The sequence below is a fragment of the Tachypleus tridentatus genome, chromosome 12, assembly GCF_004210375.1.
Source record: "Tachypleus tridentatus isolate NWPU-2018 chromosome 12, ASM421037v1, whole genome shotgun sequence".
NCBI lineage: Eukaryota > Metazoa > Arthropoda > Merostomata > Xiphosura > Limulidae > Tachypleus > Tachypleus tridentatus.
Window position 1 is genome coordinate 30529884 of NC_134836.1, and position 26249 is coordinate 30556132.

General features: G+C 33.0%; 1 protein-coding gene and 1 long non-coding RNA gene across 3 annotated transcripts in view; one reads left to right on the forward strand and one right to left on the reverse strand.

Annotated features, from left to right (window-relative positions):
- The window catches only part of LOC143235462 (uncharacterized), a 67338-nt gene extending 47144 nt beyond the window's left edge, over positions 1–20194 (forward strand). For both annotated transcript variants that reach the window (XR_013019203.1, XR_013019204.1), the window contains 3 exons: positions 8614–8780; positions 17254–17553; positions 17802–20194. This is a non-coding gene — a long non-coding RNA (uncharacterized LOC143235462). The remainder of the gene's footprint in view (positions 1–8613; positions 8781–17253; positions 17554–17801) is intronic.
- Positions 1–26249, reverse strand: part of LOC143235461 (sodium-dependent nutrient amino acid transporter 1-like) — a 58002-nt gene that overhangs the window by 16346 nt on the left and 15407 nt on the right. The window contains exons 5-15 of the mRNA XM_076473656.1: positions 25955–26086; positions 23647–23786; positions 23407–23471; positions 21440–21566; positions 10035–10169; positions 8665–8768; positions 5426–5568; positions 4440–4573; positions 3000–3128; positions 2597–2696; positions 1033–1133 (exon numbers count right to left, since the gene is read on the reverse strand). Of these exons, the coding sequence (XP_076329771.1) occupies positions 1033–1133; positions 2597–2696; positions 3000–3128; positions 4440–4573; positions 5426–5568; positions 8665–8768; positions 10035–10169; positions 21440–21566; positions 23407–23471; positions 23647–23786; positions 25955–26086 (1310 nt within the window). The remainder of the gene's footprint in view (positions 1–1032; positions 1134–2596; positions 2697–2999; positions 3129–4439; positions 4574–5425; positions 5569–8664; positions 8769–10034; positions 10170–21439; positions 21567–23406; positions 23472–23646; positions 23787–25954; positions 26087–26249) is intronic.

A 26249-nucleotide genomic window follows, 5' to 3' on the forward strand; every position in this document is an offset into this window, starting at 1 on the left:
CTTTTAAAAGCAGCCATAACGATGGGTGAAAAAAAACAGGATCTGAAAATTAAAAACACAGAACGCTGTGAGAAAAGTATTGTACTGGTCCAAGAACGCACAAAAAATATATTGAAACGTACCTTTGCCACGACACTTACCTAAGAACGAGTTACGAAAAGCGCATAACCCGACTACTAAGAGAAATGAGCTTGCTGAAGGAGTAACCCCCGGCCGCTGAATTTACTAGACGAGTCGATAGGACGAGGGTTAAGTCTGTACTTGTTTTCGAAACCCTAATACTTTCATAGATGCATGCCTCGATATGAATAAACGGGCAGCAAGGACGAAAGAAGAATTTTCCTATTGGTTAAAAATGCGCGTGACAGCTTTGTTTCTTTTTATCATAACGTTTTGTGTTTGCCAACTTAAAGCGACCATCGGTGTGATTTATTTTATGACAGTCGGACATTTGATGAAATGTCACTTTTTATTTCCAAGCGGCTAGCTGCTGGTGGGGCAGACAAAATGACCTCGAGGGCCGTAGTTTGGTGACCCCTGGACTAGATCTTTGCGTAGTGTTTAAAAATCTATAGGCCTAATATTAATGTCTTACGACAATTATAATAATGCTTCGCTAGCTTGTAAAAAACGTTCACACAATAATAATTATTGTTATAATGATTAGATTTTTGTTTCTACCGCCCTGGTTTACTCTATTTTACCTGGCTGTTGGTTTGTCTGTTTCTAAAGCAACTATTATATGTTTATTTGTAGTTATCGCCCGCTCCAATTTATCTTGTTAATCTGTCTGTTTCTAGAGCAACTACTATATGCTTGTTTGTACAGTTGTAGTCTACTCGTTTTATCTGGCTGTTGGTCAGTCTGTTTCTAAAACAATTATTATATGTTTGTTTGAACAGTTATGGCCCATTCCATTTTATCTAGCGCTTGTTTGTATGTTTCGATTAAGTAAGTCAAAGTTTTGTTGAGATGGGTCAGTTTTCTTACATGGAATACCATTGACAACAGTCTATTCATTTGAGTACTTACAATTAATGCAGGTGGCGCTATAAATGTCCAAGTTATTTTCCAGTACATGTTGACAGACGACTTTAACATAAAACTGACATCATCAGAAAATAGTAGAAAACCTATAAACAAACACAATAAACTAAATATTTTCCACAGTTTGATTATGAATCTGGATACAAATAATTTTTCACTGTGTGGGAGTGATGCCTCATGAGCTCTTAAATAAATAGTTGAATGATTACGAAACAGTTTGAAATGGATACAAAATAAATACAGTAATCATGCTACTAGTAACCAGGTTAACTTACCTATTTTTACCCTATTCATGTTTCACATTATATAGTTTTGAATTCTGTAAATAGTTCTGCTACTTTTCCTTAATTTATTTTGATAATTAAACTATCTGAAGATAATTCAATAAAAAAATGGCATATATGTGTTGCCACAGTTGTTGCATAAAGTAATGTTTTTGTCTATATTTGGAGTATTTTCTAACATACGATTAAGAATTTGTAAAGAGAAAGTATAATTCCTTGCAGGGGTAATTGTGTCAATCTGTCTCTTGTTTTGACCTGATAGGCTATAACTACTAAAAAGTACCCACTACCAATTTTTTTTTTGACACACTTGTCTAACAGAATAGTGGGATTTTGTTATCACATGCACAACCTATCCATAAATCTAAAATGTAAAATCCCAAACTGCAAACCCTCAGTTTCATAACTTAATACCATGAAGTGAAAATATATATTTCAGATGAATGGAAACAGAAATAAATATTGAGTTTTCGTATTATTTTACAAGAAGAATAACGAAAAGTAATTTAAATATCAAGGGCAAATCACCTTTGCTGAACAAGTTGTCAAAATTTTAGTATATTAGAGTGTAATTGTGTTCAAATAAATAAAATATGAGCAAGTACTGTAACATATTTCCAAAACAATAATATTTATTTTAAACTGAAACTCAGATTATATTAGTTTATCTTCATGAGAAAGGAGTTACATTGAAAACAACTGTATTGCCTAATACATTTCAAACTTCAATTATTGAAATAAAAGTACTCTTTTTACTGAAAATTATCAGAAAGGATGTTTTTATTAACCTAATCTGTATTACATAAATCATCATGCAGAGAATATTATCTGAGTTAAAAAAACACATTGAACTACCATTAAAACATGGAGGATAGTTCTGGCATACCATAGTAACACAGTATGTCGTGGATCAGACAAGGTGGACACTTCTGACATACTATATTAACATAGTACACCTGGTGCATATTTCTAAGTTACTATAGTAACACAGTACATCAGTAACCACACAAGGAGGATGCTTCTGACTTACTATAGTAACACACTACATCACTAATAAAACAAATTGGATACTTCTGATTTACCATAGCAATACATTTAGATACAAACACTGAATATACAATAAAATACTCCTACAACTTTTAATTAACTAATACATGATGCAATAAAGTATTACAAATACTACTAACCAAAAAAGTTGATACTTGTGACTTACCTTAGCAACATTGTACACTGCTGATTAGACAAGTAAGATATTGCTTACTTACCATAGAACCACATCACACCAACAATTTCAAGGAAAATTATTAAAACTACAGCAACTTCCATTCCATAGTTTGAAATAACCATGAGTATTTCTTTCCAACCCTAAAATGAGATATCATATGATGTGAAACAACAAAATATAAAGCAATAAAGGTAAAAAATCTTACAGAAATTGAGAGAGAAATCTTTTGTAAAACATATGTATTTTATTTTATTGTTAAATGAATCAAAACATCATTATCAACTTTTTTGGGACTGATGTTTAGAGGGAGTAAAGTTAACTCTAGTCAAACAAGAAAAGCGCTTCTTTTTCCAATGTAAGTTTTCACATGTCACATCATCAAGGCATCATTTAGTTTAAGGAAATAATTATAGATATTAAACCAAGTTCAACAATGTACTTACATCAGTACATAAAGGTAAGCTTAAAAGACATCCAACTGCACATGTGCATAAAGGTAAGCCTATACTTCTTTTCTGTAACGCTGTACACTGATCCCTTATTATTGAGATAATGTTTTCAATATAGGCCATCTAAACATTAAAAGAAAATGTAAATTATTCATTGCTCATATAAATTATACTTTGTTCATTTATAACACTTACTTCAGTTTATGATTTTAAACAAAGATCTAATAAATATGTGAACTAAAAAATCCTATGAATTAGGTAAGGCTGTCCTTGCTTTGAACTACTGATCATAGTAGCCAGTCAGTAGTACATGCTACCACCAAGCCTTTTTTCCTGTTCTATAGACTGAATGACAGGCTTAATTGTTGCTTTTACAAAAAAACTGTTTGTAAAAATAAGAACCTGAATTCTGTACCCTTCACATTCATTTTGACATGCTAACCGCTGGGCTCTCCCTGTCCAAATATTGAAACAATTAATTAGTAAGTCATTTCAAATTTTTACTCAGTGCAATACTAATCATGAAGATTCATCAAAATTCTCTCTAAGCTAATCAAATATCGACTATTTGTATTGCACATAGAAATATTAAAAAGTAATTTACACTTGTTGCAGAATTAAAGAAGTTTCAGGAAATTTCATCCCTTATCAAGAACTCTTGCCCAGAATTACTGATGAAGGGAACAATTCACTGTAACCAGTATAACTATGTGAAAAGTGGTAAATGAAATGACAGTTTAAGCCTCCATTTATTTATTAGTATTATCATAAAATATAATAATTAAGGGGAAAAAATCAAGACCACAGATGCAAGATTAGATAACACATAAAAATGCTAAAATCAGTTACATTACCCAAACCATGTTACTAAGAAGAATTCTCCCAAGCTAGTGTTGTGTGTTGGAAAAGCAGACTGGTAATCAACATATGTTAGTGTTGGAAACTTTATTATATCTCAAACACATATATACACAAACCAAAAATATTTTTACACCTCTTTTTTAGTTAATTATTTGACAGCCAATAATATTAATGTCACACACACACATATATGTATATATGACATTAAAAATATTATGGATGAAATATTCCTAATAAAAAAGCTTTCTGACTAATGACTCAGTGCATTCTAATAATTACACATATCCCCCTTCATGTTATTTCATACTCCTAGTTAGACTGGTATATTAAATTAACTGTACTAACTACTGGGCAAATTGTTTTCTTTTAATATATGTAGTTAGTTTTCCTTGGTTAGAACTTAATGATTAAAACCACTAGATTTCACATGCTCAATCTTCCTGTTAATCACTACAAGTCCTAATTTCTCTCAAAAGATCATGACAGTTAGAATAGATAGTTCCAGAATTCTATTATATTCGATTTTAGCTGTAACTTCTGAAGTACTAAACATATCTGGAATAAAAAACGTACTGTACTCCCCAAGCCAAGCATGTAAATCATGATGAAAAACAGAATACACCAAAGACGAGGAAGGCTACCAAAGCTACTCAGAAGTCGTGGAAATACCAAGAATCCCAGCGTCATTTCTGGAGCAGTATCATAATCTGTGTTTGGAGAGTATACCATGGAAAAAATAAACAAACAATCATAGAAAATTAACCTTTTCTATATCAATGTGACACTCAATTTTATAACTCTTTGGTTTTATATTTTATCTTTACGATAAACAAAATCTTTTAATAATTCTTCAGAAAATTCTTAAGTCATTATAAACTTTCCAAAAAGATAATTTGATTTTACATTGTAAAAATAATATACAAAAAAAGTAAAACAAAAGCATTTTTTAACTTAATTAGATATTAGCAAGACATTTAACATCAAAATTGTAAAATATAATAAAAACTAGTGGCAAACTACAAACATTAACACAAGAAAATGTTTTCTGGAGCAAAAATTAAATTTCAAAACAGGACTACAACCTCACTGATTATTTATTTGTAGTAAACAATAAAGCTACAAAATATGCTATCTGTGTCCAAAATAAGTGTTAACACCTGGTTTTCAGCATTATATACAATCTAATTAGACAATGTTGTAGTATATTTTAGGTTTAAGAAACCATGTTAAAGTCGACGTTTTGAAAGTCATCCTCAACACTTGTGTCTCAACAACAGACAGTTGCCATCCATTCTACAAAGTTTCATCACGTTAAAGTAATCTTAGAATTTCCCCACAACAGCACAGTACATTGTCTATCTGACAATCATGCATCTTGACAAAAACCATGCAGTATAGTTTCCTTTGCAAAATGTCTCTATGATAAATATGTCACTGATAATCCATTGAGCATACACGTATTAGTGTTTTTCATTATTGTTGTGTGAACTGCTGATTTCCACACACAAAGTTGTTTTAATATACTTAAAATTTCTAGTAAATTACCATGAATCTCTTACCTTCTGTCAACATAACTGTTTTTACATATTCATATGTCACATTTTCATTCTCTCTACTGGCTATATTTCCTATGTATGAAGAAAGCAGTAAACTAAAAAGAATACTTATTCCAGCATCTACTAAAGTTATGATGATTGTGTCTCTGAAAAAGAAAAAATAAACATCAAATAAACTAGCTGTAAATAATATTCTTCTGGTGAACTACCTCCAATAAATCCAAATGTTTTAGTCAAATACATACAACAGTCACTATTGCTCTAGTACACTACCTTCAATAACCACTGTTAATCTAGTAAACACCTTTCACTAACCACACTTCTTCTAGTAAGTTACCTTCACTAACCAATGTTGTTCTGGTTAATTACTTGCATTATACATCCTCATCCTCCAATAAAAACTATTTTTCTAGGAAACAACCTTCAATAACCACTTTTGTTGTAGTAAATTACTTCCAATAACCACTGTTCTTCTACTAAACTACTTACAATAACCACCATTGTTATAGTACACTACCTTCAATAATCACTGTTCCTCTAGTACATAACTTTCAATTACCTCTGTTGTTCTAGCACACAACTTTCAATTACCTCTGTTGTTCTAGTACACAACTTTCAATTATCCCTGTTGTTCTAATACACAACTTTCAATTACCTCTGTTGTTCTAGTACACAACTTTCAAATACCTCTGTTGTTCTAGTACACAACTTTCAAATACCTCTGTTGTTCTAGTACACAACTTTCAATTACCTCCGTTGTTCTAGTACACAACTTTCAATTACCTCTGTTGTTCTAGTACACAACTTTCAATTACCTCTGTTGTTCTAGTACACAACTTTCAATTACCTCTGTTGTTCTAGTACACAACTTTCAATTACCTTTGTTGTTCTAGTACACAACTTTCACTAACCACTGTTTCCATTAACCACTGTTGTTCTGGTGAACTACCTTCAACAACCACTGTTGTTCTAGTAAATATCTTCCAATAACCACAGTTATTCAAGCTGTTGTTATGTAGTAAACTATTTCCATTAACCATTGTTGTTCTTGTAATCAATCTTCAATAATCGCTATTATTCTAGTAAGCTACCTCCAATAACCACTGTTGTTCTTGTAAACAACCTTCAATAACTACTGTTATATTTAGTAAACAATTTTCACAAAACACTGTTCTTCCAGTAAACTTCCTTCAACAACCACTTTTATGCTAGTAAACAAACTTCAATAACTTAAAAATGTCTGAAACATAATAATTTGCACTTATGCAATTTAGCAAAATAAATGTGTCACAAGTAAATATTAAAACTTATTTATGTATCTTGTAAATAATTAAGTTTACTTGTAACGAGTGTAACTGAAACCCACAACTAATTGTATCTGTTACAAAATCCATGCATGCAGGTGTGTTGTTGACCGACACATTTGACACTCAGGATTTTGCTAATTCTGTAGTAAGACTGATAGCCCTGATAAGAAAGCTTTCTGCCCTGTCAGGTGGACAGTGGAACCCACCTTGGAAAAGTTGAGTACTGTCTCAACAGAGATTACACTTAACTGAGTAGTAGTTCCACAACAGCAGCTGATTACCACAAAGTCTGCAATGAGAGAGAAATGACAGAAGTCTTGGCACTGGAAATGTGTCCTGAGGAGTCCCATTGGGGTTATTTGAACACTATGAAGCCAAGGCATCAAATGTACATCCACCTATGATGGGTCCATTAAATTCCAAAACTGGAGAAGTCTTCCTAGAGTTAAGGTTGCTTCAGAAGATGAGTGAATACCATGAAGGCAAATGCAAGATATTTAATGAAGCCCAATCAGTACAACCACTATTAATGATGGCCAAATTTACCACCATCAAATATAGTGAAGACTTTCAAAGTGAATAACAAAATGTCCACCTCAAGGTGCTCCTAACAACAACCAAAATGAAGTTAGAGCTTCAATGTTTGTGGAAGCCAAACCATTATTTTGTGAGAACTATCTCTTATCATCCCACACTATACAAGATTTCCCTACTCAAGAGACAAAAGACTGTCACGCGTTGGAACAAGACCTGAATCATGTGTAACAGAGAGGAAGACCTGCTATGGTGAATGATAATGCCTTCTTCATGGCATAAAGAGGAAGTCTGTCACTTGCAAGTCAACAAGAGGTAAATACACACAAAGCCCAGACAGAAATAAAGACTACATCTGAATGACAATGGGGCCAATTATTGATCAATGGTCATGCTGGAAGATCTTTTAAGTAGAATGAAGTGAATTGAAGGAGTTAGATCTCAAATGTAACATTAGTAAGTACACATATGGAACAATATTTTATCTTATTATCTTGTTGTTTCTGTTATTATTGTATGATTTTATTTTACATAGGTTTATTTTATTCATCATTAAATATTATTTTAATTGTTGTTAAAGGGCTATTTCAGAGAAAATAACAAGCACCTCAACCAAGATGCAAATTTAATTGTTGGCTTGAGAACAAACCTGAAATAAGGAAGAAAGAAAAATGTTGCATATAAAAATACCATGCATCCCTAACTTTGTATGTTCATATGGTATCATTCTCAATTTATTCTGTTTATATGCAGGTTGCACTTAAAATGTGGTTGAGAAAGTCATTATTTTGAAATAATGCTAGCTGCTTTCTCCCTTGTCATTCTATTGTAGTCACACATGTTGTGCTCAAGGAAAGCAAGACTGTAATACTGCATGTTGAAAAAGAGTACCCTTCAATGGTAGCGTACGTGGTATCACAAAGTTACAGCCTTTTCTATGCTTGGAAGCGTACAAACAGTCACATAGGTAGTGGTAGTAGCTATGGGTAAATACAACACTACCAGAAAAGTAAGTAAGAAACTTTGAACTTGAAGCATCCGACTGAAGAAACAATCTAACGTTTAATATCAGAAAGTCCACATACATTGTTTGTGAGCTCAATAAAAATTGTTCAATTTGTATTATTTTTCCAGTCACTTTCTTTTTCAGATTCAGAGATTCAGTGTTGCTTAATACTAATTATCTTTTTAAACCTCCTGTTAAGCAGACTTATCCCATTATTCTAAAGTTAATTCAGTTCAACTTTAATATAGCATACAGTGAATAGGAAGGGAACAATTTTCAGCATACCACACTAATATCTCTTTCCTCATAATGAAACTGCCTTTGAATCCTTTTGTTATTGTCAGATTACTTCTACCCACTCCCTGGATAAATGTGGATACGTTAATTGAACCTACCTCTGAATGTTGTGTCTGAACCTGTTGTAACTGGCATAGGTGTTAAGCTGGCCAAATCCAACACCCAAAGAAAGTAAAGACTGCAGACCAGCATGACACCAAACCTGCAAACAGAGGTAAGGTTTCAACTTGCATAACCAAATGTAGATAACATATCATTCTAGCCTTTAGTAAAATCCAAAAATGCTAGCCAAACCATATTTAAGTTTTCAGAAGAACTAGAATCTGCATAACACTGAAAGATTAATTCGCAATAACAAAAACTGTTCTAAGAACCTAACATTGAAATAGAAAATAAATTTGTTTCTATGTCATCATTACGTTTTTATAAAGATTGTATTTTATTGCATATTTTATTTCAATCAATCAATGCCTATAACACTTTTACCACTAGTGAATCCAAAAAAATTCTCCTTATCTTCTTCCAAAGCAGTATTTACTTTTAATTCTGTCTACTTCCAGTCTTCCTTGCTTTCTTTTCCAATTTCTTTGTGTTTTAACCAGCAGCTTTGTTTCTGTTTTTACTTAATTAGACCATATTTAATATTTCAAAAGAGGAACTTTTGTTTTAATTTTACTCAGAGTTGATTATTATTTCTTATGCTTTGATTCATATTCACAATAAGTTTGTACTGTGCCTTAAACAGAAGTTGTTGTTTTAGTTGTTATACAGGTTATTTGATATTACTTGTGTCTTGATAGATAAGGAGAAATTTTTTGGATTCACTAGTTGTAAAAGTGTTATAGGCATTGATTGATTGATTATTAGTATGCTAATAATGTTATTTATAGTGGAGAGTAAAGACTAGGACTAAAATTTGCTTCCCAAGCACTTGTGATATGCAGACTTATCATGCTTTCCCATCTTTTACTCCAATATAAAATTATTCTAAATTATTGATTACTTAGTTTCTGTACTGCCATGTTAGCAACACATGATCAATAGTTGCTAACATTATCATATGCTAATTGCCTCTTCCTTTGTTCGCTAGTAGGTGACATCTACTATGCCTGTAGGAATGTTTCAGTATTTTCATATCAGAAGGAGCCTGAATGCAGAAAATTTAAAAATATTAAAATACTCAATCTCAGGTGATGATTTCCTTAAAAATTAAGTAAAAGTTTAAGTTTTTAATTAGTGCTTGAAGAACCAAATGGTCTCTTGTTTTCTATATATTGTTTTAGCCCTCGCTAGTACAGCAGTAAGTCTATGGATTTACAATGCTAAAACCAGGGGTTTGATTCCCTCAGTGAGCTCTGCAAATAGCCCGATGTAGCTTTCCTATAAGAAAACATACATATATTGTTTTATATTAAATTACTAAATAAATTTTAGCAAAACTTAAAACAAAAATTCCTTATGATGTCACCTGTTTTTCTTGAAGTTTTTCCCACTTAGGTGCAAAAAAATAGACAATCCCACTTCTAGCACCATCTTTTGTCAGTGTTGAGATCATCATTACTAACAGACAGACACATGGGTAGAAGGTAGTGATGTAGGCCACCTGAAAATTATGTTTTATTCAAATCCAACTTCTACAAAAAATGTTTTTATTTTTAAATCACATCACATTAGAGTTACATGTTATTTCTAAAGTTCCGGAAAACTTTTATTATGCTAAATTATAACAGCCCATATTAGATTCAAACAGAGATTTTGTAAGTGACAAAATCTTGTGAGATAATTTATAGAAAAAAATAAATCAAGTTACATATTTAAATACATAAATATAGTCATGATACACACATAAATATGAACAATCTGTATAGATAGTCGTTTAAACGCATTTTAAGCCTAAAAATAATGCAGCATAATAATTATAAAATATATACACATTTGAACAACACAGAAAATATTCATGCAAAATTTCACCCACAGGTAAGCCTTTTATATATGTGTGTGTGTATATGATACATTTATATACCATGTGTTTCTACATTATCATAAGTTGAAATTATTTCAAGTTACCTTCTTTCTTTTGTTCTTATCAAAAACAGATTGTACTTATTACTGCCTGGGGAGAATATTGCTTAATACATTGCTTTGTGTGAGGATACAGACAGTAAATCTTCATTGACTGTTCAAGTGACTCCTAAATATTACAGCCAGGCATATGTTGCAATAAAAATGAGTAGTCATGTGGTAGTGCCTAATGCTCTGCAATAATGGAAGTTTGTGTGTGTGTGTGTGAAATAAGAAATCCTGGATATGGATAGTGTGATACAAGATCTCAACCAGTACTGTCTGGTACATAACTTCATTTTGTACAGTTGAAAATAAAAGAGTCAATAAAAGCAATCACACTGCATAAGTAAATAGTAAGTCAACACACTGTGTTTTAATAAAGCCTGAAAACAGCTTGAATTAGTAACAAAGAAAACTTTTTTACAAGTTTACCATAATAACAAAAGTATAATGTTTAGGCAAGCCCTTGTAATTAGGTACAAGTAATTATCTAGACAAAGGAATGCAAATATATATATGCAAAAAAAGTCACAAAACTGGAGATTTCTTAACAGCTTATTGGTACTTGTCTATTAATAAAGATTATGCATTTTGTATATGTGTATGAATCATTGTTTAATTTTACGTAGATTCTATTAGTAAGAGGTTTAGTGTTACTCCATAATTCATATCTAGAGCAAATCTCTGCTCACTTACTAACTTTAAAAGTTAATTAAATACAGTTGGATATATGACAGTGTGGATAATATGGAAAAATTTGAGTGCCATAATTGCAAATTGTTATTGTAATGTTTGCTGAAGAATGTATCACCCTTTGCTTAAACTCTTGTGCATTAAGTTTTAAAATGTTTCTAAGATAATGGAACAAGCAAAACAGTTTGTTATCAAAGAGGCATGGTTATCTGAGAAAATTATTGGTTAAGGGGAAGATCTCTCCTGGATGTAAGGCATTTGTCAATATTTCCTCTAACATGGGGGGTAAGGGGTATTGGACAGCATGTACTAAAAAGAATTATATTTAATCCAACTTTCCCAGGGCTTAAATAAGAGTTCCTGATTGATGAAAGAACATTAAATACAATAGTATATCTCTATTAGCAAAACTCTAACTTATCAACAATAACTGCATTCTGATAAATGGAGATAAATCAGTAATGATTGGGAAGATTATTCTATAATTATGTGTAGGAGACATCACTTATGTAATGAAGGTAGTCACTGCAGAGTTTACCTGATAGTTTCACCTCTGCAACAAGTGAAATGATGTTCAGCAGTAAAGTTATCTGATGTTAACTGAACCAAACCTAGGAACTGTGGAGTGCATGAGTACACAAATCACGTTTCGGAAGTCTAATATTCCATTTTCATGGAATGTAGTTTTAGCACCCACACATAAAACAAAAATTTTCTTTTAAGAAAACAAGTTGTGTTATTCTTTTCACAGTCTTGTTCTACAATTCAGGATGATAGATTATCTAGTTTCATGCTGGAATGGCCATCAGTATAGTAAGTGAAATGAAAATAGCTAAAGGTAGCAAAATACTATGATTGTACTCATTGTGATGCAACTGAAAACATGCACACAGTTACAAACACATCCGAGATCACTAGTTAAGAACTGTAAAAACTAGTTAGACTTAATGCAGCAACAGAAATACAATGAGTTGTTGACTAAATATGTCGATGTATGGCTAATTTAGTTTATAAATAGTTACACAGTGTCATACAGATACAGGGACACCCATCTTATGGGTACATGCTTCTCTACAGCACTATGAACGTAACCAACACTGACATCAAATTTTTGGAGAATACGTGGTCATCTCCAGTAACAATTTTCAGGAAAAAAGGAAAGTACACTAACATAATTAATTGATTTTATGCAGTAACTCACTCTGAAACCTTTCCACTACTGCAAACATATGAATATCTGGAATGGGCACAGTGGTTTAAAATGTTAGACCTAGCATATAGATAGTGGCAAATTGAGCTAGATATTATTCAGGTTGTGTAAAATGTCTTTCAGTTTTGAGAAGCTAATGGTGTCTTTGTGTATTTCAGCAGATAATAAAGGCTGATGTCAGGAATATATGCTTTCATGAGCAAAACATATAACACTTCATTCATATTATAAGTGGAGATGGAATCCTTGGATCCTGCTTAAATAAAAGTGGTGCAAGATTGCCCTCATCCTGTGACCAAATGCAAAATCTTTAATCTTCTATAATTTGCATCGTATTAACAACAATTTATAATATACTTTTAAAAGATCACTACAAAATTATTGGCCCTTTATAAAGATGAGAAGCACTTCAGATGTAGTGAGAAATATAAGTAAGCATTTCAGTCCTTGATGCATGCTTTAGCATGAACTTCAAAGTAGTCACATTCTTTGAGAGACGTTCCTTTTTTATGTTGTCAATGTCTTGATGTTTGATTGGACATTTGAGTCTGTAGCCAAGCGTCTAAAAATAGTTTTAGCAGTAACAAACCAGAGAAATGATTGATATTAAAACCAGGAAAACAGAAATTCATCTGAAATAGAAGTAAGATTTCTTAGTAATATTATGGGTAAAGATGGAATCTCGACAGATCCTGCTGAAATAACAGTGATATTATATTAACCTCAACCTGTAACCAAATAAGAAGTCCCTAGTTAACAAAAGTATGCGACCAAGTTTTCTAAAGTCTTCACACCATTACTTCACATGAAGTGAGGGATGTAAACAAGAATTCCAATCCCTAAATCATGCTCTATTAGAAGTTCCAGTGTTGACATATATACAATACTGATGCCAGTGACAATGGAATTAAAGCAGTGTTATTGCAGTAACACAATAGAGTAGAATTACGAACCATATACACTGATCATTAGCTCATATCTCCTGAATGCAGATACTGTACGAGAAAGAAAAAACAACTGCTTACAATTGTTGCCTCCATAAAACACATCAACTGTACTCATATGGTAGAACTTTCACCATTTAAGTGGACCAATTAATTGTCATTAAACTGTTGATGAATTTTAAAATTCTGAAGTGATAATAGCATGCTATAATAACAGTATTATAGGAATGTGATTTAGTCATACACCATCACCCAGACCCAACAATTAGAAATATAGAAAAAGTTTCTCACTATACTGGGAGAACATGCCCATTCATTCAAAGTTTCATGCCCTGGGCATTGTGTGAGAGATGGAAGTATTTCTTCTACAGCAATAATAAGTTCACAAGTAGAAAACTCCCTAAATGGATGATTGCCAAGGATAATACTTTGAGAGCTCTAGGAAGAATAGCCAAAACATCAGCATAAGTGAACACTGCTGTGCAGCATATCACTTGTATGAGCACTTGTGAGTGCAAACATGTATGTTTTTCTATTGCTATCAATAAGTATATGACAGTTTTTTCAGCCTTTGCTACAGGTAATAGTCCCAATACTTTGCAAATGACTTTCTCCTGATTTTGCACATTACAAAAACTGGAGGACACCAAGATGTTACCCAATATGTTGCTTGCATTTTATACCAGTTCTATTGGCTATATTTGAGTCAAGATATTCAATACTGATATCAGTACTGTATGGTGGGTGTCATTCAGAGAAGAATTCAGCCTAAATATTATATATCCTGACAAACAATAGTTCTGAATATCACTAGTCCACTCCCAGAGATTAAAGCGAGCCATCTGTATATATTAATGGCCACTGAATACTTTATAATATGGGCCAACATCTATTCATTGATCGATTCATTAGTACGGTTGGTAGATGTTGCATTAACAGAGCGTCAGATATCCTGGTTCAGAGCAGCATAAAAGGTACTTAAAGATCAGGAAACAAGCTTCAAGCAACTGTTTTCTGATTTGTGGAAAGTGTCAGATGTGATAAAGGCATGTACTTCGCAATATCATCCACAGTCTGATGGTTTATGGAGTAGATAATATATACTATCAATCATATGATTTCTTAGTTTGTTTAATTTCAAATTAACTCGGGTATAAACTTATTGTACATCATGATAGCATGCAACTGAGAAGAGATCAACAAGTGTTACTCAATAGAAATTATTGTATTTGGGCAGGAAGTATTGCTCCCTGTAGACATAATGTGTTACCAATCCACTAACTTCGATGGACTACAATATCCACAAGAATATCTGGAGTGGTTAAGATTTGCATTAATCGATGAGCATGAGTTTGCATTTCAAAAACTTTAAAAAAATTGTCATACAGCAAATGAGATGCTAGTGAAGGAATGGAGATCATGTGTTTAGTACTTTTCAGCAGCACAGAAAATGCTCTTCTTTGGCTGAATAAGACCACATCTTGTGCTCCAACAAATCATTACATTAATACACGAGTTAAACCAGTCAAGAGCACCTGAATGTATCTAGCATACATCGACTAGCTGCATCCTGATATTACCAACAAACTTCTATTAAACTAGTGTGACCAGGAATCAGAGAGAAAAGGTGAGAATGAAAGAAATAAAAAATAGAGTACTTATATGAACACTAAGGATAAGCCAAGTATGGAAACATGAAATCTAGAGGCAAGAGACAGTTACAATGGTTAAACTACTCCTTCTGGCCAATGAATGATATGAATGGGATTAAACACAATCTGAAAGCATTTAAAGTGGTCATGTAGTTGAAAAATCAGTGACTGAAAGGAAGTTGTTTGCCTTAGTTAATGAGCTATCAAGCAGTATTATAAGGTACAATATATGCATTACATTGTATGCTTATAAATTGGTCATCATGCAGCTAGGATAGTCATAAGGTTGAAGAAAAGGAAGTGGCATGCCTTGCATTTTGAACTATCAGATGGTATTGTAAGATAATGCATTGCATGATTATTACTTTATTACTTAAAATTATGAAGGTGTGCTTAAATTTCAAAACAATTGTAATGGAAGAGCTTTGTAACCCTTACTTTCCAAACTATCAAGCAGCATTTCACTGTAAAAGATATCCAGTTATTACAGAACGACAGCTGTTCGATTAATACAGTTTAGGATGGTTAGTACAATTAAATGTAATGCCTATTTTCTCAATTATACACAATGGAAGATGATAGCTAGGAGTTGAAAGGGTATTGTCACCCTTAATTTTGGATATCAGGTGATTTACTGTGATAAAAATGATGTAGCCTTTCATAAAAATCACTCACTTGATCTAATTGATGAATAAGCACTATACAGAATATACTTCATGATCCTCACTTGACTTTCCCAGTACATTTGAGGAAGGTATGACTTCTCCAGGTGCACAAGGAGACTTGTGTTTCCTCTGACACTATATTGATGTACATACTAAAGTAACCACATGAATACTAATCTGCAGTTGTATGAAATTTAGGTAAATAGTCTTAGTTTAGCTTAATTTTTTGTAATGAATGATGAAAAGAAAACTGGTTCCTAGTGGCAGCACATTATTGTATTCTTTTTATCATTTTTTTATAGCAAAGCCACATCCAGCTATCTGCTGTGTCCACCAAGGGGATTCGAGTCCCTGATTCTAGCATTGTAAATCTGAATACTTATCACTGTCTTAGTGGGAACCACATTGTACTGTGGTTATCAAAACATAGCATGCATGATGTAACCCACATAGATTACTGAAGTAATTCAAATGGAAGTCAAAGTATAGACAGTCTATTTCAAGCTATTAGTGTATGTAAAAATGTATCATGCAAATATATGTAATAGCAACATATGCTTCACACTGGACCAGCAGAAAGTATAAATGCTTATAATGCTAAACTTGAGTTTCAGACTGAGAACAGATAGCTCTTTCTGTAGTCTTGTGCTTTAAAGCATATAAAATTGTTTAAAATAAATATATGTGTGTAGCCTTACAGTTCCCCGCTGGGACAGCAATTAGTCTACGGATACACAACACTTGGTGGACACAGCAGATAGCCCAGTGTGGCTTTACTATAAGAAAACCACACACACAGTGACCTTACATGTATGTATGAATATTATATGAAGTCATTAATTATTGTTATGTCAAATGAATCAATTACACAATAACCACATTTATTAAAAACATATGAGGTTAAATATGATTACTGACCTGAAAAATATTATTTCAAGATACACTGCAGAAGTTAGTTTCATTAATATAAATCAGAGAGTGTTTTAATTTAACTTTGAAATACTTATGAGATTACAAGTTCTTATGGAAGGATAACAGTGACAGAAAGACTCACACTACATCTGAGAAAAGATACAGTTTTATCTGTTACTTTTCAGTTAGAATGTAGCATGATATTTCATCAGTGGGTGAAATTATCAATATCAAATGAAGTTCACAGATAGTTGGTTAAATACCATAAGAAATGTAAACTTAATTTAGTGTTTTATTTGGGTTTAATGGAATATTTTCTAATAAGTACAATGAAATATGTTTATAAGCAGAAAGTTTCCTCAGTATTTTCTTGACAATGCTTCAATATAAAATGTATCTTGAGGAACAAGAAAAATTCAGGCTGTAAGTGTACTAACAGTCCCAGAAAGTAAAGACCATGAAACTTTAAACACTGCACCTATATAGTAAACTTGTATTTGGAAGTAAGTCACAAAAGAAAGGTAATTAATGCATTGGTGGATTTCAGTGATCTCGTAAATCAAGTCAACTCATGTGTGTAAGCACTAGTCTGCAGTTGCAATCCCATCCTTTTCCTACCACAAGAGATGGGTGGAGTAATTCTGGCAACAAAGGATCTGTTGACTGTCATCAAGGAAATGGCAACAGCAGGCAGCAGCTATAAGCATTAGCCAAGTAGTGACCCAATGAAATCTAAGGGCAAAAAACTTAACAGGCATTGGCTCATCTCATTGAAGATGAGATGAAGATGAAGATGAAGCAAACAGACCATGAACACTCATGAAGTCCAAAGAAATATTTGATCAAGGTAATCCATTAACTATCCTTCCTCTAAAAATAGTTTTAGAGAAGATTATTGTTATGACCAGCCAGTTACAACTTATATGTCCTACTAACTTATTTCTGACTAACAGGAATTTATCTGACCTTATATTTTCAACATATAATTTTGCTACCTAAGATCTCATTCTTGAAAATTTTAGCTATCTTGTTTTTCAAGAAGTCAGGTGCAATTTCCTGTTCTCACATGCTAATATATTTGCATCTTTTTTTCAGCTGCATAATGTAAAATGTTGTGATGATCACTACTGACTCAGATAAGAAAGCAAAATTTCCTACTGACCCAAAGACTCCTAGACCCAGCCTGACATATAAACTGGTAGAGCCCATAGGTGAGTATTCGACATGTAGAATCTAACCAAGTTGAAGTGTCTCTGAATTCTTCCAGGACAAAACAGAACCAGTCAAAAATGTGTATTATGCAAAACCCCACACTTTATTGAGTAGCATTCCAAAGAAGTCGTAAAAAACTTACAGCAAGAACACTATCCCTATGCCAGTTAAGCCAAACCTGCAAACTGTAAAAAAGAAATTCAGATTAACGTCTTGGCATAAAACACCTCTACTGAGATGTCCCATTGGATGATGATTAATTATAATAGGAGACACCACCAAATGTACACTTATGTCCAATGAAACTGCTACCAAAATTGAATTTCCTAGAATTTAAGTTGCATTAAAGGGTAGCTGAATGTTGGAAAAGCAAGAATAAAACTTTCATAAATGATCAGCTAGCACTAACAGTAACAACAGCAGATATTCCAATGGCCCTTACCACTGTGAATCAGACCAGTATCAGCAAGAATCAGCTGGTTGTGAAGGATTTACTACTTGCAACACCATCACCACCACTGGCAAAAGTAAAGACCTTCAAGATTATGGAAGGAGCCTCTACCTCCATGATCATAAAACTACCAAGCAAAGCTCCCCAGACCATAGTCGAGGTGATGTGTGGAACTTGTATACTATCATCAGCAAAACAACTCTCAACAAAGAAGTCTCGCAAATTACCTCATGTGAGGATCGACCTGCTGACGACTCCACTCAACTCCATTACCATAATCATGAATATGTAGCAGATTCGGTTATTAATAAGGTACCGCCAGGAGATGCTCAACAAATCAACTAAAGCGATTATAACTAGAAAGAAGACTGACTGTGTCCATAGAATTCAATGTCATCTGTCCATGCAGAAGAAACGGTCTGCTGGCTGTGAGTGGAGCTCACTCAAACTAGTTAAGTCTTTGTGTGAGTCTGAGAAAAATCAGGGAAGCCTCAGAATCTAGTCAGTCTGACACAACTTTAAAGAATCGTTTGTTGGGACTAAAGTGAGAGTGAGAGAAGTTAGACATTGTTGGTGTTGTTGAAATAGATGTACATTTTGTGTGTGTGTGTGTGTGTGTGTATATTCTTAAATTAAGTGTTGTACGTACATAGGTACTTCTGCACCTTGTTTCCGTTATTATTTATGATATTTTAATACTTATGATAATTAAACTACTGGTTGAATTGTACATAATTTGCCGTAGCGAGTAATGTTCAATTTCATTTGGTTTTATAATGTAAAGGTACTAATTTTATTACTTATTTGTCTTCCGATTCTATTACTGTTATTTATCATTATCATGATTAAGTAAAATATGTTTTGTGGGTATATTTTGTATTTTGTTTAATATGTTTTATTGGGAATTCTTTTTCACGGCCTCACATTGGTACAGTGGTGTCTGTGAACTTTCAACGTAAGAAACCTGATTTCGATACCACTGGTGGGCAAAATCCAAATAGTCCATTGTATAGCTTTGTGCTTATTTACAAACTTTTTCCATGTTTTTTTCTCGTATTTTGTAAAAAGAGTTTGACTCAAGTGTGTTAATATTTTTATTATTCAATGTTGGTTTGTAATTGCTTTGTGTGTATTAATCCTTAAATGACAGTTTGTGTATTGGCCACTAAATGTCAGTTTTTGTTATAGGGTTAAGTATGATTTTTTTTATCTTAATCTTTGCTGCAGAATTTCCAGCACGATAACGTTTTATACTGGGATTTGATTTTGCACCTTCTACCATGTTAAATACTGTGACTTCACTGTTAAGGTGTATTTCTTGTGTAATCGTTGTTGAAAGGTTTCTCTTTATTTCGTTTCATTGTTTTGCTAAAGTCTACTTAATATGGAATTATCAATTGATATAATTATTGAAGTTTTCTTTCTTAAGAGATTGTGCCGTCTATGTTACAACCAAGTGCTTACCGCAGCAAGAGAAAGCTACAATACTTCCACTGCTCATTTACGGACTACTAGCGCAAATAACCCTCATGTATCATTGCGCGAGATTCAAAACAAAACAGGCGTGTCACCTAGTGGCGAGAAAAAGTTCTAATGGTGGCATTTCGATACTTAAATAAATTAATGAAATCGCAATAATTTTGATCTGTCACAACTTAGCTTTCACTTAATACTATTTCTATAAATTAATGAAGCAAAAGTGTAATACATTTTCCTACCAATAAATCTGTATCTGGTATCTAGGTTAAATTCATCCCAGTTAAGTTCATTACATCTACAGTTATTTGTTATTGATCAGTTTTAACATAGAAATTTATATGCAAAAACGGCTCGTTTGGGTTGAGAAAATATTTTACATAGAAGGTCGAAACGTTGTTCGCTCTTCTATGTAAAATATTTTCTCAACCCAAACGAGCCGTTTTTGCATATAAATTTCTCAACAAGTGGGTTTCTCGACATCACTGAGTTTTAACATAGATTTATTTTCCAGTTTTGTTTGGACTTAACAAGTCCATAGACGTTAGCATAAGCCATGACTAATGCTATTACCTGGTCTAAAAGTCGCGATTATTCTTTTTAAGGAACTGTGTTGAAGTTTATGAGTATGTGTGTGTGTGCGTGCAGGTAGCTGCAGTAAATTTAAAAATAAAAAGGTACTTAAAACTTTAGTTGATATTTATATTAACAGGAATATGAACATAAAGCTTATACCTATAACAAAAAATCGTTGTCATGGACAGTGCAAATAATAATATATATATCTTACGATTTTCCCATCAAATATAGATACCATTTAGTATCACTAACAACACCAAATAATGTGTTAAAGTATGTGAAATTAAGGCCTAACTGATACTTTATTCTTTGGATCTTTAGAAAATTATCATGACGAATACTCATTATCTGCACATCAAGGGTACATTCTGTAGAAAAAAGAAACAATATTTTCAGTTGCCTTTTAAGCCTTAGTTAAATAGCTTCTTTCTTTTTAAAAAAAAGTAAAAGGAGAATCTAAACTGCAATAATTTATATAACTTTTAAACCCACATTATGAACATTTCATGCCATGGAGAGCCACACGTAAGTCACGCTTTGTAGTATTCAGTATTTCCTCCGGCATGGCCAGGAGGATTAAGGCGTTCGAATCCCTGTCGCACTAGACATGCTGGCCCTTTCGGCCATGCTTCCCTTATAATATGACAGTCAATACCACTATTTGTTCGTAAAAGAGTAGCACAAAAGTTGGCGATGGGTGGCGATGACTAGCTGCCTTCCTTGTGGTCTTACATTGCTAAATTAGGGACGACTAGCGCAGATAGTCCTCGTGTAGCTTTGCGCGAAATTCAAAAAACAATTCTCGCAACACCACGTTATACATAGTTATCTGAGATTATCGCCTACTAATAACTTTAGAAAATACATTTTATATATTTTACGTTTATTATAATTGTGCCTATTTTTATTTTAACTTTCTTAACGCCCCCTCTACAGTAGATAATCACCTAGAGGCTACACTAAGAAACAGAGGAATTTACACAACAAGAAGTAGAGAAGATAATATTATACTCACTTTTCCGATAGAGCGGACACGTTTGAAAATGGTAAAAAATGTAATCAACCAAGATAACAAAAGACACAAGACAAAGCGGTAGTTGACCGAAGATGGTTCTTGTACAGTAAACTGGAGTAAGAAGTAGCTATGACAGTCATAAATTAAAAAGGAAAAAAAAACACTTGGACTTTTATTTGTATTTATTTCACAAAAACATAAAGTTTATATCTATTTTTTTAATCGTTATCAATTAAAGGTGAAAACTATTAATATATAACGTACAAGTGTCTGACTAAGAATACACATAATTAAGTATCGCTGTTGATACAAAACACCATCACATACACCACATGTATCTAGATACTAAACATAATTATTACCACATGACACTTACTAAGAATTAAAATACTTATACTCTGTAAACAACTGTTTATTTAAAATAAATATCGTCAGACGTCACTTGATACGTCACAAAATATACGTGTATATATCTTTCTACTACAAATAAGTATTTAGAGATGTTGATAACTCGTAAACTATCGAAATATTTCAACTAATCACAATAAAAATATCCACGCTCTGAGCAGCAGTGTTTCATTATTAATCCATAATAAATAATTATTTTTATGCAATTAGTTTTCTGAATCATAAGATTATCAAAAAAGTGATTTCTTGCCCCTATTCAACCCGTACATTAAAATCTCCATTTTCAAGACCTTGCTGTCATATTACTACTATATTAGTTTTATTACAGTTTATCCAGTTTAAAACCTTGCTGTCACATTACTATTATAATAGTTTTATTACCATCTACCCAGTTTAAAGACCTTGCTGTCATATTACTATTATATTAGTTTTATTACAGTCTACCCAGTTTAAAGACCTTGCTGTCATATTACTATTATATTAGTTTCATTACAGTCTACCCAGTTTAAAGACCTTGCTGTCATATTACTACTATATTAGTTTTATTACAGTTTATCCAGTTTAAAACCTTGCTGTCATATTATTATTATATTAGTTTTATTACCATCCACCCAGTTTAAAGACCTAGCTGTCATATTACTATTATATAAGTTTTATTACAGTTTACCCAGTTTAAAACCTTGCTGTCGTATTACTACTATATTAGTTTTATTACAGTTTACCCAGTTTAAAACCTTGCTGTCATATTACTACTATATTAGTTTTATTACAGTTTACCCAGTTTAAAACCTTGTTGTCATATTACTATTATATTAGTTTTATTACAGTCTACTCAGTTTAAAGACCTTGCTGTCATATTACTATTATATTAGTTTCATTACAGTTTACCCAGTTTAAAGACCTTGCTGTCATATTACTATTATATTAGTTTTATTACCATCTACCCAGTTTAAAGACCTTGCTGTCATATTACTATTATATTAGTTTTATTACAGTCTACCCAGTTTAAAGACCTTGCTGTCATATTACTATTATATTAGTTTTATTACCATCTACCCAGTTTAAAGACCTTGCTGTCATATTGCTATTATATAAGTTTTATTACAGTTTACCCAGTTTAAAACCTTGCTGTCATATTACTACTATATTAGTTTTATTACAGTTTACCCAGTTTAAAACCTTGCTGTCATATTACTACTATATTAGTATTATGACAGTTTACCCAGTTTAAAACCTTGCTGTCACATTACTATTATATTAGTTTTATTACAGCCTACCCAGTTTAAAGACCTTGCTGTAATATTACTATTATATTAGTTTTATTACAGTCTACCCAGTTTAAAGACCTTGCTGTCATATTACTATTATATTAGTTTTATTACAGTCTACCCAGTTTAAAAACCTTGCTGTCATATTACCACTACATTCTTTTTATTAGATTCTCCTCGGTTTGAAACCTTGCTGCCATATTACCATTATATAAGTTTTATTTTCATATAACTATACTTTTACTCTAGCGTGTTAACATTTTAAATGTTCAACAGAGTATTTATACTTACTTCCAGTAAGACGTGACTGAAGTATTTGCTTTTTGTAAATCTTCGACCAAATCACACGGAAAACTCTGAAAGGAAATGTTGGTTTAAATAGTTGAATTAAATATGGTATAAATTTGAGGTCGAAGGTTAAGTGCATCATAGAAAAGCAGAAGTAAATTTAGTGTTATACTAGTTCATTTAACAATGCCCCAGATTCAGGGTATACGAACTGATTTTAAAATATACATCGCTAAATCTTACATTATTAGAGTTGGTTATTTTTGAAGTCCACGGTAGAGGGCTCCAAATGGAAGCAATGAGATAAAAAAGAGAAGTAGACATGAAGTAAGATGTGTAGAGAGTCAAGTAGATTGACGAAACCAACTGGCTAAATCCAATACCTAAATAGTAAAATAAAGAACCTAATATTAAACAATGGTGTAGTTGGTTTTTGGTTTGGTTTTTTTAATTTCGCGCAAAGCTACTCGAGGGCTATCTGCGCTAGCCGTCCCTAATTTAGCAGTGTAAGACTAGAGAAAAGACAACTAGAGGGTGGGAAGTCATCACCACCCACCGCCAACTCTCGGGCTACTCTTTTACCAAAGAATAGTGGGATTGACCGTCACATTATAACGCCTTCACAGCTGAAAGGGCGAGCATGTTTGGCGCGACGGAGATGCGAACCCGCGACCCTCAGATTACGAGTCGCACGCCTTAACACGCTAACAATAGTGTAAGGGCCATGCTAAAGATAAGGTAACATCATACAATAACATAGGGGTGTCATGGCCTAGTTTTCAAGAGGCTCGACAAGTACGTTTGATGGGATTAAACCATTTCACTCTTTCAGCCCTGATGGCTTTAGAATATTACGATCAATCCCATTATTCGTTCGTAAAGACTAGCTCAATTACTGACGATAGGTGGTACTGACAAGTTACCCACCCTCTAGTTTATCACGTCAAAATTAAAAACTGCCATCAGAGATAGCCCTCTAGTATCTCTGTGCAAAATTCAATAAGTAAACAAAAACGTAAGGAATCTACTATATAGAAAGGTCTATATTTGTTTCTCTGTAGGTTTTGAAACTCTGTCAAGTACCATCACATCACGAAAGCCGAAAACACTAGGTGTTGCTACTGATCTCAGTAGATCTGCTGAGAAATTAGATAAGAATTTGCCGCCATGTTTAGGAACGTTTCAGAAATGGTTAAATGGAGCATAATACGAGCTTAGATAAATGCTTACTTTGTTTGATAATACTTTATATCGCTTCAAAAGATTGTCGCTCAATTTCGTAAATAAACATCCAGGAAAAAGATAGATAGATCTACGCAAATTCAACTAAGCCTACAGTTCTGATTAGACGCTGTGAATCAGAATAACAAAATATTTGAAAACCGAGGGTGTAGAAAGAGAACAGCGGATCATAACCGCGAATTATTTGGGTAATTAAGTATCAAGGATTCCAAGCATGTGCAGTAAGCTTGAGGGCACAATTCCGATAGCCCATTTACTATTTTACTATTAATGATAAAAACAAATATATAATTTTTCCATAGGTGAGTCAGCGATAAAGTTACGAACTTACAATACCAAAATCTTGGGTTCGATCCCCGCATTGGACAGAGTTTAAATAGTCCATTGTGTAGGTCTACGCTGAATAAAAGAAACAAGCCTTTTGGTCCGAGTGTGGCTCATTGGTTAGCGTGCCATCCTATAAATACGCAGGTCCAATGTTCACGTCTCGCTACTTTTAAAATATAATCGCTTTAACTTTGGGGCCGTGAGTGCGTTATAAGTATGAGATTCAAATCCCAATATTCAGTCAGACAAAAGTTGACAGTGGGGCTGCAAGTTAGCTATCTTTTCTCTTCTCCACCAGTTCAAAATTATGAAGAGCTAGTGCACATAGCCTTTAAATACGTTTGTGTGAACATAAAAAATGAGTAATATTTCAAAATTTTATTTAGGATCTATTTCAAACCGAAACTTGCAATACCCTCACGTAAAAAGACACAGAAACTGCCATAGTTTATGGTGTAATCTTAAGACTGGTTTGTTTTGAATTTCGCGCAAAGCTACACGAGGGCTATCTGCGCTCGCTGTCCCTAATTTTGCAGCATAAGACTAGAGGGAAGGCAGCTAGTCATCACCACCCATCGCCAACTCTTGGGCTACACTTTTATCAACCAATAGTGGAACTGACTGTTACATTATAACGCCCCAACGGCTGAAAGAGCGAACATCTTTGGTGTGACGGGGATTCGAACCCACGACCCTCGCATTACGAGTCGAGTATGTTAACCACCTGGCCATGCTGGGCCTAATCGTAAGAACAATACGAGTCTTTGTTTTTTTTAAGGAAAAATTTGAAGAAGTTGAGAAAATAAGAATAAAAAAACCAAACTAGTGAAAACAATAGTGAATTAAAGTTTTAAAATACAAAAAAACGATTAAAAGCAAGTAAGGATAAATCAAAAAGGAGAAGTTCATAAAAAATACAACAAATAAAAAAATAAAATAAAGGAAAATAGAACAAACATCAATAACATAAAATAAATCTTACCTTTAAGTAAAGGCACAACTTTCCAAACTTTTGCTGGCCCGAAACGACTGAACTGACCTAAGGCAAGCTCCATATAATATACAGGTATCCCAACAAGGAAGAGAAAAGTAAAGTAAGGTACGAGAAAGGCAGCTGTAACGAATTACAAAAAAAAAAAAAAAAGATTGCAGTTCATGCAAGAAGACGTTACGTTGTTATTATAAATCTGTCTAATTGCTTCAAAGCATTGATACTTAGCAGTGACATCACCTCTAAACTACAACTTGTTGTACTTCTGTAATAACCTGGTGGTACT